Here is a 13986-nt window from a genome sequence, read left to right as displayed (position 1 = left end):
ATGCGGGGGGGACTCGATACGTTTGCCATACATCCAAATGAAATCTAAAACAACATTACTCTGATTTATTCAAAACGAACTATAAAACAAGAGTCATTATCATTCTTTATTAACCAGCTTTGAATTTAAAAAAAGAGAACTAATTTCCAATATACACAATGTGCAATTTAGTAGCATAATCTTATTATCTAATCAATTTGGTGGCATCTTAAAAAAACATGTTGCATTGGGATCCCAATTATTTCAAAATCCTACAAAATTTCTTACACTTGTATCAGATGCAAGCAATTTAGAAAACTTGGTCCAAAACATCCAATGACATAACAAATTTAAGCAGAAATCAGAAAGTTAAAACCTATAGCAATGATCTAAATGAAGTTCCGGTTAAAATAACCAGCACTGTTTCACCGAAAACAGGTCATCTCAAAAGCCACCACCAGCTGCTCCATTGAACCTCTCAGCTCGCCTCTCCTCTTTAATTTTTTCAACAATTTTCAGTATCTCTGGACTGGAGAAACGTTCTCGGACAAACTTTCTCTCCAGTGCTTGTCTCTCCTTGATTGCACTAGGGTACGGGTTTGGTGGTGGTTTCTTTCCTTGAAGACGGGCAATTTGTTTTAAACGAGCATATGCTTTCTTCTTCTCCTTTTTCTCCTTCCGATATTCCATCTAAAATGAGATGCCAAGAGTTAACAAAATGTGCATAAGACTTAAGCAGTCTTTACAGGGTGGAGATCCCCACCAACTTTTATCACTATCCATGTTCATAGAACCCACCATGAATTACAAGTTCATGGCCTATGAATAGTGATGATGAACTCATGGACACAACAGGCAAAAAGTAACAAGGACAGTTCCATTCAACAATCATCAAAGCATGCACTGGCAATTTATAGAAGCAAAAACCAAAAACAAGAACAACAGGTAGTCTCAGAACACAAGAAACATACATCAGCTACGGCCATTGCTTCCTCCTCAGGGACTCCCTGCTCTTTCAATTCAAGTACTCGCAAACCAAATAGACGTGCCGGTGGAGGGTCATAAGCAGATATTCTGCATGGAAGAAAGGCATAAACTTAATCGACTCATCCACCATGTCTAATATGAAACCAGAGTAAGAAATCATTCAATCAAAGATTAAAAGAAAAAAAAAGTAACAAACTATTAAAAGAAGCAAAACATAGAGATCTCTTATTTCAGAACTGCATGAAGGATAAATTTGTGTCGATCAATCATCCTTAAGTTAATATCAGATGCATACAAAAGTTGCAGTGAGTTATCAACCAAACTTCCATTGTGCAGAATAAATCCTCAGTAAATCCATATTTTGACTCACAGGAGTTTCTACAGAAAGAATTCTTTTTACTCTATGTTACTTGAGACTCCATGAGAGAGTAGGTTATTTGAGGGGTCCTTAGAAGGTCATATCCCTAACTCAAATGTGTTGGACACAAGTGCTTTGAGAAAAATGAAGAGTTAGAGCAACATACCATACCTTTTACAATCGTTTTCAAAATTCAACAACCAAACAAATAGATATATCCATACACATGTGCAAACAAGAAACCCTTAAAATAAAAATGCAAATTCAGAAGATTTAAAAAAAAGCACATGAGCATCTCACTCAACTATATGCAAAAGACCATATTCGCACCATTTTTATCTGCATCATATCCAGTTAGCATAGAGAACACGAACTCATAAGACTTGATTTGTTTTCTTCAGACAAAAGATTAAGAAAATAAAATACCAATTTTCATTATTAACACAGTGATAATTCAAGCCAAATTGGCTCCAAGAGTGCATGTCTAAATCTATTGTTTTTAATACCATGTTACACACAAAATTGAATAACAAAAACATAGTAAAGGGAGGAATATTATACTTGATGGCATCGTGACCTTTCGCAACCGGATATTTCTGGAAGAACTTTTTAATGTAAACATCCTCTGGGAGGCTGATTGCCTTAAGTTTTCCATCGGGACGAGGAAAGGTTGCCGGTGGAGCCCTGTAAAACACAAAATCACGTATCATTCATAGATTAAATCAGCTAAAATTCTGTAGAGACAAAGTTTAAACCCTAAACTAAGGACATGAATGGCATAATTAATTAGTTATGGACCTTCAACAATACAAGGGATAACAAACAAGTTCATAAACAACATTCAGTCTCTTAATCATATTTCACACATAGCAAAGTTGCAAATCAGAGCTTCATAACAATAATTCAGCTTCAGATAAATAAAAACAAGCCTTATCTTTTCTTTTCCATATTGCAGCAAAGCAAGTGGCACATCACCTAAGAAAAATAAAACCTAGAAAATGAAGTGGAGTCGCCATTCTGAAGCTAAGCCAAGATACTAAAAGTTATTTGTGTTCGTTTTCGAGTAAAAGACGAGAGAAATCAAACAATTAGGGTCATCAAAATAATTCGATTTTCATTACCTACACTAAAAATTAACTCATTGGAACAACTTAAAGAAAACCCAGATTTTCAAATCCTAAAACAAAGCAACTTTAAGATCCATTTGGATTTTAATTGTAAGAAGTTAACAAAACAAAAGAAAAATAAGCTTAAACCCAATTAAAAACATAAAAAAAGGGGGGAAATAACGGGGAGAGAAAGAGACAAACTGTTCCATGGCTTTAAGCCAAACAGGTTGAGGTTTGGCTAAACCATTGACGAGTTTCCTTGTTTTCGTTAACAAATCTCCTTTCATGAAAGACATGTCTGCGCTTTTTTAGTTTGCTGCCTGCTTTTCCCTTTTCTTCTCGCGGTAGATTTCTCCTCAATTCAGGAAAAAGAAAAAGAAAAAGAAAAATAAATCGAAAATTTTCTCGGCTGTGGCTGGATGAATTGGGTAATGGGTATTGGCTATTGGGCTTTTTTTTTTTTATTTGAACTTGCTGATGGAAGTCCCCCTTTTTTTTATTCAAATGATTTTTTTTACAATTAATGTAAAAATAACGGTGATAGTGAGATTAGATGCTATAGCAAAATTATAAGGTGAGACAAAAAGAAAGTTAAACGCACCATACTGAAAGTAAACGCCCATTCAATAAGGTTAGTTTTGTTGACGGATCTTGCTCAAGAGAGTCCGTGCAATCAATCTTTCAATCACAATGGGATCATTGTAATGCAATTGTTCTTTCATGGATGTTGAACAATGTTAATACCGATCTGTCCGCTAGAATCATGTTTGCAACCAATGCTACGATAAAGGTCGATGGGTCACGTATCTTCTTACTTCACCGGGATATTGCTTTGCATACTCAAGGTACTTTTTAGGGTTTTCAATCAGATGGTAGGATGTTCAATCAGAGGTGGTTTCAAGAGTTTTATGGTGCATTTTAGGGTTTTAGCCACTGTTTGGTACGATTCCGCATTGTTTGTATTAAGTTTTTGGTAGTGAAAACTAGGGTTGGGATCCCTGTTGGACTATTATATTTTGGTAAGTTGTTCTGAGGTTGTAACAATAATTGTACCGAGAGCGTGAGTTTACTACATACTATGAATTATCCACTCCTATCTCTACCAATGCCGAGTTAGGTAAAACCACTACATGTATGATATTTTCATCGTCTAAATGGGTTATTGACTCAGGTGCCTCAAATCATATAACTGGTAATTATGAGACTTACTTTTCTTCTTCTCCGGTGATTCATCACGTTCTTCTGTTGCTTCTCTTTTCTAGCTTGACTGACTCTCAACATCAAAGTTCAGTGTCAGGTTACCTCGGTTCCCTAACACTTGTTGTTGGTTGCCATCATTTAGTGACTGGATCGCATTTATGCCCTCTTCTTTAGCATTCTCTTATTGGTCCGATGAAGGATCCTCCATACTCTTTAACCAAGTTTCAAATATAACTTCATTCTCCAGCTCCAAAATATCAATATCAAATGTGCATGACACACTCCTTGTTGGTTGGGTGGTGTAGGGTTTCATTCAGGCCAAAACTCGCGGCTTTCTTACTACTTCCCCAACTTCGAAGTTTCCCGATGTAAAATAAGTGCTCGTCGTAAGCCCTGCCACATCCGGTGTCACCTCCACCATTTTTAGCTTTCCATATTCATTTTTTTCCATGGTTCGGCATGGTTGTTTATGTGCTCCCTAGACCGTTTCAAGCTGCTGAAGCCTTCCCTATCATTAAGTGGTCACCCTACTATGTTATGGATTACCATACTGAGAGGTGAACCCTCACCAGCATTGAAGTTCCTTATGGGGATTGTATCTATTTCGGCTAGATTCAGTGGCCCCTTTTTTGTCGACCTGATTCCTCCATGTCCTGCAAATCGATTCTGGTCGAAACGTCAAGGGATCAAAATCAGGATCACCATACATCACCTGGATTGGTTCCTCCATGACTGGAATAAATGCTTGATCCCAATCATCTTCCTGGTTAAAGAATTGAACAACTGTGTTTCTTTTCTCTGGTCTTCTCTCATAGGCACGTATCTTGTTAATGAAGTGAACCCCCTCTAGGTCCATGCTTATGCCAACGTTGTACCTTTTACCAGTCCTATCCATCTGTTCGTTCAAGCCTTCGTATTGTCCATTGTGCAGTTTGGGAACGTGTGCCCTATTCGACCACGATTCCTGCAAAACTTATAAAGTGTTTCATATCTACAGTCAACCCAGATTCGGCGTCTATTATTCACTCTAACGAAGTATCCCTCCATTAAATGACTCTATGGGTCGAACGCCACCTTCACTCTTAAATACCGGATATTCATGGGCACTATCCCATTCCAATCAACTTGCAGAATATTACCAACCAAAGCTCCTATATTCAATGCAATATATGGGGTTATGTATTCTAAGGGTAAACCCCATATTTGCACCCAAATGGGAGCACTAAGAAGCTGGAGATTTCTGAGCACCATACCAGGCCTCCATTGGTTGAAAACAAAAAAAGCTCCATCAAAGGTTCATGGGTTTTCAGCAAATAAATAATCTCTGTTCATTGGATCATCAAAGTGTCACTACAAACAGTTCTCCAACCTTTCCCATGACTGTGATCCTGTTTCTCAGTCTCCAGCCCGTATTGATTTTTTCTTGGAGTCTATGGATGGAGAACCATCGACTATCTAGCATGAACCCCACGAGACAGTGTTCCCAGAACTCCACTAGAGCTGCAATATCATAGTCAACCAGATCTAAGATCGGTCCTCTTCTAGTCTGATTCGTAAGGAGATGCCAAAGTTCATTTCAAATACGAAATGACACTAAAGTCGTTAAACTAATTTCGCTAACTGAGTTGATACTCGATTAACTTATGATACCAAATAAAAGTTTAAATAATAGTATAAATAGTCTAACATCATCTGTATCAAAATTGAATGTATAATTATTCATAGATGAGTCATCTTATGTCTAAAAAATCCAATACCGGAATCCCAATAAAATAAATGGATTAATCTTTGACGTCCGATTTTTGCCTACTATTCTCATTCCTAACAAAATTCAATTTGATGTTGGTGTTCACTAAAGTAATATTGTCTTGTGTATAATTTTGAGTTGGTGTTTTTGTGTCCATTGAGTCTTTAATACCCTGTGTTTTGAGACATGGTAGCAATGTTTGCATGTTGATGCAAGAAAGTGGAGTGTAGGTTAAAAGACAATCCGACAGATCCCAAATGCTTAAACAATCGTCCATTTGATGTCAACATGTATCTTCCCGTTCTTGGAATTCAAGAGATGGTATTTGGTGTTGATTCGGCCGTTATGGACCACGTCTGTGAGATTGATATCCAGTTTCCCCAGGCATTCCTACAAACACAAACATGCAAATAGATTATATATGTTTGCAAAATGGATGGAGAATGAAGTGTACCTTGGAATGGAAACCAATGCCTTTTCGTCTGCTCATAACTTGGATACGAATGGTGTCATTTAAAGGAGGCTCCTCCAGCATAAATTGGAACTCTTCATTCCACAGCGGGTGCCGTGTTTTCTTGATTTTCTGAAACCATTCATTCACCACCTCAGAAATGATTGAATTATACATAACTCTGTGTGTGTGTTCACTAATCAAAATGAATATATATCCACCATGACAAACCTACTTACCTATATAAAAACACAAGTAAAGAAAGACGAAAGAAATGCACCTTAGTCTTCTTTTTGTCGCCTCGGAATCGGATGACAGCATAGGGATTATTGTGGCGTAGACCTTCAACATCCTCGGCTCCTTGAACCGTAACCGAAAGCAAACCTGCTCCACTTAACACCTCACTACTATTCAAAGATGGTCTGTCGAGACTGCTTTCCTTTCTGGAAAGTACATCACCTATACCATCTACTTTAATGCTTTCCTCTCGGAACGGCGCATACGTCAACTCGATCACGATATTCCCTCGTGGCTTCTTATCATAAGGATCTGCAATGAATGTGTGCTTCAGCAAATCCAGCTTAAATTCCTTGGTCTCATTGGCTGTAAGTAGTTTCAATGGCACGAACTGCATTCCCAGCCGATCATGAGTACCCACCTGCACTCACAAACATCTCATTTCTGTTCTGTCATCAACTAATTGAAAACTCCATCCAATTCCAAAAAGGATAAAGAAACCTTGTCCCAGTCGAAGACTTCCAATTGAAGAACTTGAGACTCGGGGTCCTTTACCACCAGCTTGAACTTCTCATTCCATACGGGATTCAAATTCCTCTTCTTGATGGATGTTTTCTTGGCTGGCAAACTCTCTCCAGTTAGATTTAATTTCACATAAGGATCCGATGTTCCCAGGAAGTCCATCTTTAAGAGCTTATGTGCTCGTACTACCTTCACGTGTAGTATTCCCACTGGCTTATTTATAGCCACTCTAGGAAACATCAAAATATACTACTCTTAAGCACTTCCATTTTCTTTTTATCTATAATACTGGCAAAATATACTTACGTTGAAGGATCAAGGATAGGTATCTCTAACGATTGTGGCCAAAGATAAAGGCTTGCGATTTGCATTTTAATTGTTCTCTGCAAGCAATTAAAACAATTAGTTGACATCTCCTTGGACAAAAACATCAGCTCCATAATAAACCTCAAACATTGTCAAATCTACTTGTATATCGAAATTACCGGTACAGCACCTGGATAATATGATAAACTCCGGGTATGGACATAAGATCCCCTCCAAGAACATTCAATCCGAAGTCGATCTCGGGCTGCAAGAAGACGATAAACACCATCAACACAACGCGGTATTTCAGTTTAACGTTCAGGGTTTAGGGTTTAAAACCTATGAATGTTTGGAAATACTAACTCTTTTCAGCAGAGAGACTGAAACATTTGCAAAACATGGTATGGTTGGAACAAGAGGTTTCAAAGTTACCCTTGGGGCCACAAGTATTTGCATATCTACAACCTGTGAACAATAAATAAATAATCAAAGCTTTCAATGATAAATGATATTGATGTCATACATGGGTTCGACTTGCCTGAATTGTGATTCGGAAAGTCAACACTTTGACCACCAAAACTATATTTGGATTGCCAGCCCATCTAACTGCTGGTTCAAGAACTAGTTCGTTCTCATTAGTTTCACAGATTTTAAAACCTGCAAATTGGTGAAATTATACGAATTTCAATTTTCATGTGTATATTCCAACATAAATGTAAGAGTATTGATTGTTTGAAATCTATAGGAGCATACCATAAATATCAGGAGGAATTGTTCCGAGGCTTAAATTTTCGAAGGCAATGGTTTTAATCTGAAACATCCCAACATACTCTGCAAACATGGGTTCTGTCATGCTTCTTATTGAAGCACAAATTGCCTGTAGATTAAAATTAAACTCCACCTTGATAACATAAAAAATCGAAATTGAATAATCTCAAACTGTTTAAACTCATCAAACAACCTTATTAAGGTATGGCCACATGTCAGCAATGATCTTGTTCAGCCAATCTACCTGCATCAACCCAAAAATAATCATAATCCCATATTATGTTAGGATTGACGGGTATACAAATTGAATGACTTACTCTCTCATAATCAGGGCATTTTACCCATAATGGAATATCATGAAGAAGATTAAGCAAAGCTGTGTTGTCTAGCTGACTCACCCGCCTTGTGATCGGTTCCTGTAACTAAGCATGCTTTAGCTGCATGATAACATCAAATCTCAAGCTTTTCTATCCTAAAAAAATTCTCTAAGTTGAAATTACAGTAAAAAAAAAAAGAATCCATATTGGAAAAGTAATTATAATTTAGCAGTTATTAAACAGAACCCCCCGCCCCCTCCCCCACTTTTGTTAAGGCTTTGAAGAAATCAATAAAATACAACCAAGCTTTGATACATTCTTATCTCTAAACCAGTAATAGCAAAAGCATTATAGAACAAAATGAAGGAAAGAAACAAATACCCAGATGAAATCCAAACAGGGAAAAGGGTTGAACTTTGACATGACAGACAAAGTGAAAATAATTAGAGCAACAAAAATCCAGATTCAAATCTAAATAAAAAAAAATTGAAAGTGAGGGTAAATTCTGTGTTTACCTGAACAATTTTGGGTTTAGAGTAAATGAAGAAATAGAATCCAAGCAAGAGTCCAAATGGAACTCCCATTCCAAAACCAATAATTCCCGTCAAAGTACTCAAAAATGCCATTTTCCCCTTTATTTATTTTCTGTTTTTTTTATATAATCAAAAAAACAGAATCAGGGTTGATTTTAGAGACAGAAGGAACCAAAATAATTGATTTAGAATGTGGGAATTTTGTTTGAAATTCAGTTATATTCTGTTAAAAGGCAGTGTTGGGTATGGGGATTGGTGTTGGGCCATCTTCAAAATGTAGCGCATCACTGATTCTTATGGTAAGTATTTATTCCATGACAACGTAACTCTTTTTTAGCTAATTTAGTCTTATAATATATATCTCACCAAAATTCGAATTAAAAATAATTTAAAAAATTTAAAATTTAAAATTTAAATTATTTGATTTTTGAGATAATTTAAATAGGTAATTTAAGTTTTTAGTTCGAGTCGAGTTGATTGATGTAAATATCTTTTAGTTTTTGTTAATCTTAAAAATGAACAAATTGATCTCTCTCAACAAAAATTATAAAAAAATCAAATTAAAATAATAATAATAAGACCCTAAATCTCACAATAGTAAGTAAACTTGGAAGTAGAAATGGGCATAGCTTTGGGCTTTATTGATTTACTACGTGATGATTTTATTGAAAAAGATCGAAGTCGTGGCGTTTTGTTCGTAGCTTCAAGGGGTATTCACGTTTGGCATATGCCTGCTTTGACCAAGATTTTTGGAGATGATTCCGTCCTACAATTCTGTGGAGGAACTTTAAGACACCCTTGGGGAAATGCACCGGGTGCCGTAGCTAATCGAATAGCTTTAGAAACATGTTTACAAGCTCGTAATGAGAGACGTGACCTTGCCCGCTAGGGTAATGAAATTATCCGCGAGGCTAGTAAATGGAGTCCTAAATTAGCTGCTGCTTGTGAAGAATGAAAGGCATCATATGCTTATTTTTATTGATTTTTGTTAAAATAAAAAGATTAAAATACCCTCGAATGCAACTAATTAACTGTATGCTCAGCAGATTAATTTATATCTGTACAAGACTTCAGCAACTTTAACTTGAAAACAAATCCATACCAAAATCTGTGCCAGAAAGAGTGTTTGTGTGTGTATATATATCTCCATACATTTACCTAACTCTGTATCATCCACAACATGTACAAATATCTACATTTACCTCTACTTGTTTAAAAGAATCATGAATTGTTAGTATAAGAAAGCAAAAAAATATAAAAATTACAGGCTCTCAAAAATTTTGTTGTTCTTACAAATAACCAAAACCTGCAACCAAATTATTTATGGTTTTTACCTTGGAGCCATTGAGACTGAGATATCAGTAGGCAAACCAATGTTGTCAGCCCAATTCTTTGACTCCAAATACAACTTTGATACCTTCCCTACAACTTTCTTCATTTCAGGCCTTCTTTCTGGATCTTCCTCCAAGCATTCCAATGCCACCAACACCATCTTCTCCGCCACTTCCACCGGAAATGAGTCTTTCAACCTCCTATCCACCCACCTCCTCACCCCTCCACTGCCTCCCGCCGCTGCCTCCCTTGCTGTATCTATCACACTCACTCTCTTGTACCCTCCATCCCCTTCATCAAACATAAACTTCAAGGCTTCCTCTCCACTCAACAGCTCCAAAACCACTACCCCAAATGCATAAACATCACATTTTTGTGTCACCAAACCATTGAATTGGAGCTCAGGTGCCATATACCCTCTTGTTCCTTCAATTTTCATAACTTTACTGTCTGTTCTCCCAAGGCTTCTTGATCCTTCTTCTTTGCTCACTTCCCCACATATCTCAGCAGTGCCAAAATGACAAATTTTGGCTGTTAAAGAATCTTCAGCGACTATAATACTTGTGACCTTTATATGGTTATGGGTGAAGCTAGTTTCCAGACCTGAACAATGGTGAATATAATCCAAGCCATGAGCAATATCAATAGCAATTTGCATACGGGAAATCCAAGAAGAAAGTGGCGTGAAACTTGGGTTCTTGGGGTTCCTCAAACAATCGCCTAGGTTAGTCCCTTTAACATATTCATACACGAGATAAACAAAATTCCCAGACAGGGAAGCACCCAAAAGCTTGATCAAACTACTATGGTGACTCCTACAAATGACCGATAACTTGTGAACCAAGTCATCTAACTCAATGGAACGCCTCAATTTTCTTCGAAAAACGACAACTTGTTTACCATGAAGGTGACAAAGCCATGAAGATGACGAGGAAGAAGAAGAGAAGCGCTTGGAGAGGAAGTTGGTGGTGGCTGAAGAGATGAGGGAGAAGTCGTAGATATGGGGGTTTTCAGGGAGAGAAGCTCTTAAAAATGAGAGGGTGTTGGAGGTTTGGGTTGAAAGGGAGTAGCTTGAAGAGTTGAAGTAAAAATTGCTGGAGGAGGAAGCTAAGTCGTTGGTTGTGGAAGTGGTGGAAGGTGATGGATCAGAAAAAGAGGATGCGGGTTTCAAGGATTTGGGTGTTTGAAAAGATGGTGAAAAAGACCGTCTTTTTGAATTTGAAGATGTTGGTTGGATTGCATCTGTGCTTTTTCTTGATCTACACATTAGGAAGATGGAAAACGAAATGACAATTTTTTCCTTGGGGGAAATTTTAGAGGGTTTTAAGGTGTGATTGGTTCTTCAGGGTGGTTAAGGTGGTGGTAATGGCGGAGGAAGTGGTGGTGGTAGTTTGGAGGGGTGAAAAGATGTGATTTTCTAAGGAAGAAAATGGAAGCAGAGACTTTGAAACCTTTGTTTCCTTCTCATGTTTGGCATTTACAAGAATTACTTGCAGTGTTGTCTTTGTCAAATTAGATTCAAGGCTAAAATTGGAATTTCGATGTTTGACTGCCTGATTGATACGCTGGGGTCAGGGTTTTCTTTTTACCTAGATAAATAATTATATTTAATATTAAATTTGTATTATCTTTAATAATAAATTAATTAAAAATATATTTATGATAATAAGGCTTATATAATTATATTATAATATTTATAGTATGTTTATTTTTATTTTTACTCTATAATATATGTATTTTTATAATACCATTACAAGGTTTAATTGGGAAAAATATTTCGGTCTAAAATTTCATTTCCAATGCCTTAAAAATCTTGATCGGCCAAAGATAAATTTATTTAAATTTAATAATTTTTTGGTACCATTTAAAATTAATAATAAATTTATCAACATAAAATAAATGTTTGTTTCAATGAAATCTATTTGAGTTTAAGTGATTAATAAAATAAATACTTAAACCCCGTATGTTGATTTATGGGTGTGGTCTGAGTTTGAGTCGCGCTAGTTACATCGCTGTTTGGACTTTGTAATAGAACAAATACTTAACAAACTCAAACACCTAGTACAAAATTGATCCAATTTTTAGGCTCATTTTTTAGGCCTAGTTCGAAAATTTGGATTAAAATTTTACTCAAAATCGACCCATATTAAATATACTAAACCCGAGCTTGACTTGATCCGATTGCAATTATTTTTTTAGATTATTTTTTATGTAAAAATAAATTTTATCAAATACACTAAAAATATTAAAATAAATGTTTCCAACAAATTGAAAATACACAAAAAAATAATATAGGCATGTGATTCGGCCTGAATCCGAGCCAAAAATATTATGTCTGAGGCTTGACTCGTTTAGAAAACGGGTCTTATCTTTTGTCCAAGTCCATTTTTCAGACCTATATTTTTACCAAAATCCTTTCACTTTTCAAACAAGCTTTTAGGCCTAAACGAATGACCCGGCCCATAATCAGGTCTAGATACAATCAAATTCAAAGAATAAATTTTGATTTTGTGAGACTTTGAAATTTTTGTTTATTATTTAAAAAATACTAAAACATTTAAGAAATTAAATATTATATATATATATATATATCTCTTATAATTGAATCGATATAACTTCAAATGAATAAAACTAAATATTTCAATCAAACATTAAATTTACCGAATTAAACATTTAAGTAATATGTTTAAATTTACTACTCGTGTTGTTGTTAGAACTTTGTCATCCTCTTGTAAATCACAAAATAATAATAATAAAACAAATACTTAACAAACTCAAATATCTACTACAAAATTAAACATATAGGCTTGAAAAATGAGCTTGGAAAAATGGGTTAAGTCACTCGTTCAGGTCCAAAGACTTGTTTGAAAAGTGAGAGGATTTAAGTAAAGATATATGCTTAAAAAACGAGTTTGGACATAAAATAAGGTTTGGCCCGAATCAATTGTTTTGCTGCCATTTCACTGTTGTTTTGCTATCATTTCGCTATTATATTGCTACTATTTTTTTTTGTTATTGTTTGAATATTGTATAACTTTTGTTTTATTGTTAATTTTGCTACTATTTTAGAGACGTTTTGTTAAGTTGTAATTATCTCCATGTTATTTAAGTATAAAGATTTATTTTTAATGTATTTTCAATTTGATGTAAAATATTTATTTTAATGCTTTTAGTGTATTTAACACGTTATATTTTTAAATTTTATTTTTATAAAATAATAATCTAAAAAAATTAATACGGACAGATCGAGTCAAGTTCGAGTTTACCATTTTTAAACTGAGTCAGACTTGAACAGAATTATAAATTCATTTTTCAAGTCGAGTTAAACCTGAATCTAAAATTTTGAGGGAAAATTCAATATTTTTGAGGTACTAGAAAAGATTTTATTTCTATAATAAACACCTAAAAAAATGATAATAAAATATAGATTTGGAAGCTCAAAAAGGAAGTGGGACTATGACATGAGCCCCTTAGCTGAGAGACCAGTTTATAAAGACAAAACAGAAGATTAATAAAAACCTTTATTTTAATTTCTTAATTATATTTTGTTAAGTATGACTCCTATTTCAGTTAAATTTGAGAAATAATATTCTAGTTAAACTCTGTTTATTTGTTTCAATCAAACACTGATTAGTTTAGATTATTTTATTAGTATTTGACATATAAATTTAGCCTATAAATAGGCTTTTTTACAATTACGTTTTGATGGTGCTTTATTTTCAGGGTTTGGGATTTAGTTTTATCTCTATCTTTTGTACTTTTCGTTCTTTTGCAATTATAGTAAAATTATCTTTGCCCGTGATTTTTATCCTCTTTGGAAGGATTTTTTCACGTTAAATTTGTGTGTTTAATTTCTCAATTTATTTCACTATTTTTGTTACTTGTTGCTTAATCAGGTCGATCACTAACCTATTTAATATGTATGTCGATTTTTTAAATTAAATAATCAAAAAACATATTTTAAAATTTTATGGAAATGGATTAGTTTTAGTATGACAAAAATTTATAGATTTCCTTTAAAAATGCTTTTAATTAAAAGTGTCTTACTAAAATCGTTTTATTCTCGTAAATTTTTTAAAAATTTATTAAAATAACTTTCTTTTATATAATTTAATATTTTTTAAGGTAATAAATGAAACC

The 13986-nt window shown here is 34.8% G+C and overlaps 3 protein-coding genes across 5 annotated transcripts; all 3 read right to left on the bottom strand.

Annotated features, from left to right (window-relative positions):
* Window positions 1–208: 208 nt before the first annotated feature.
* LOC105780624 (uncharacterized) lies at window positions 209–2835 on the bottom strand. The gene is made up of 4 exons (XM_012605055.2): window positions 2635–2835; window positions 1886–2008; window positions 951–1053; window positions 209–669 (listed from the first exon to the last, which is right to left on the bottom strand). The coding sequence occupies exons 1-4, from the start codon at window positions 2727–2729 to the stop codon at window positions 424–426; spliced, it is 567 nt and encodes a 188-aa protein (XP_012460509.1). The 5' UTR covers window positions 2730–2835; the 3' UTR covers window positions 209–423.
* Window positions 2836–5375: 2540 nt separating this feature from the next.
* Window positions 5376–8674, bottom strand: LOC105781021 (synaptotagmin-3). Of its 3 annotated transcripts, none has more exons than XM_052629832.1 (12): window positions 8497–8674; window positions 7982–8086; window positions 7858–7908; window positions 7650–7773; window positions 7435–7553; window positions 7260–7361; window positions 7087–7161; window positions 6897–6973; window positions 6570–6819; window positions 6112–6489; window positions 5835–5963; window positions 5376–5770 (listed from the first exon to the last, which is right to left on the bottom strand). In XM_052629832.1, exons 1-12 carry the CDS (start codon window positions 8605–8607, stop codon window positions 5642–5644), a joined length of 1650 nt encoding a protein of 549 aa, XP_052485792.1. In that variant the 5' UTR covers window positions 8608–8674; the 3' UTR covers window positions 5376–5641. The 3 variants fall into 3 exon arrangements, with proteins under 3 accessions (XP_052485792.1, XP_012461041.1, XP_052485794.1); XM_012605587.2 differs by having other exon boundaries at window positions 7982–8080; XM_052629834.1 differs by lacking the exons at window positions 7858–7908; window positions 7982–8086; window positions 8497–8674 and having other exon boundaries at window positions 5377–5770; window positions 7076–7161.
* Window positions 8675–9683: 1009 nt separating this feature from the next.
* On the bottom strand, window positions 9684–11302 carry LOC105781022 (lysM domain receptor-like kinase 3). The gene has a single exon (XM_012605588.2). It carries the CDS (start codon window positions 11111–11113, stop codon window positions 9845–9847), a length of 1269 nt encoding a protein of 422 aa, XP_012461042.1. The 5' UTR covers window positions 11114–11302; the 3' UTR covers window positions 9684–9844.
* Window positions 11303–13986: the final 2684 nt, after the last annotated feature.

Source organism: Gossypium raimondii, chromosome 4, assembly GCF_025698545.1.
Source record: "Gossypium raimondii isolate GPD5lz chromosome 4, ASM2569854v1, whole genome shotgun sequence".
NCBI lineage: Eukaryota > Viridiplantae > Streptophyta > Magnoliopsida > Malvales > Malvaceae > Gossypium > Gossypium raimondii.
The sequence above is the reverse complement of the archived record's forward strand: the minus strand, read 5'-3'. Positions and strand labels throughout refer to the sequence as shown.

Coding starts and splice junctions, on each gene's coding strand:
- LOC105780624 (XM_012605055.2), bottom strand. CDS start 2,729: ATGTCTTTCATGAAAGGAGATTTGTTAACGAAAACAAGGAAACTCGTC. Junction 1,054..1,885: donor AAAGGTCACGATGCCATCAA/GTATAATATTCC, acceptor TCTTCCATGCAG/AATATCTGCTTATGACCCTC. Junction 670..950: donor AAGCAATGGCCGTAGCTGAT/GTATGTTTCTTG, acceptor ATCTCATTTTAG/ATGGAATATCGGAAGGAGAA.
- LOC105781022 (XM_012605588.2), bottom strand. CDS start 11,113: ATGTGTAGATCAAGAAAAAGCACAGATGCAATCCAACCAACATCTTCA.
- LOC105781021 (XM_052629832.1), bottom strand. CDS start 8,607: ATGGCATTTTTGAGTACTTTGACGGGAATTATTGGTTTTGGAATGGGA. Junction 6,490..6,569: donor AAGTCTTCGACTGGGACAAG/GTTTCTTTATCC, acceptor TTGTGAGTGCAG/GTGGGTACTCATGATCGGCT. Junction 5,964..6,111: donor GCGACAAAAAGAAGACTAAG/GTGCATTTCTTT, acceptor GAATGGTTTCAG/AAAATCAAGAAAACACGGCA.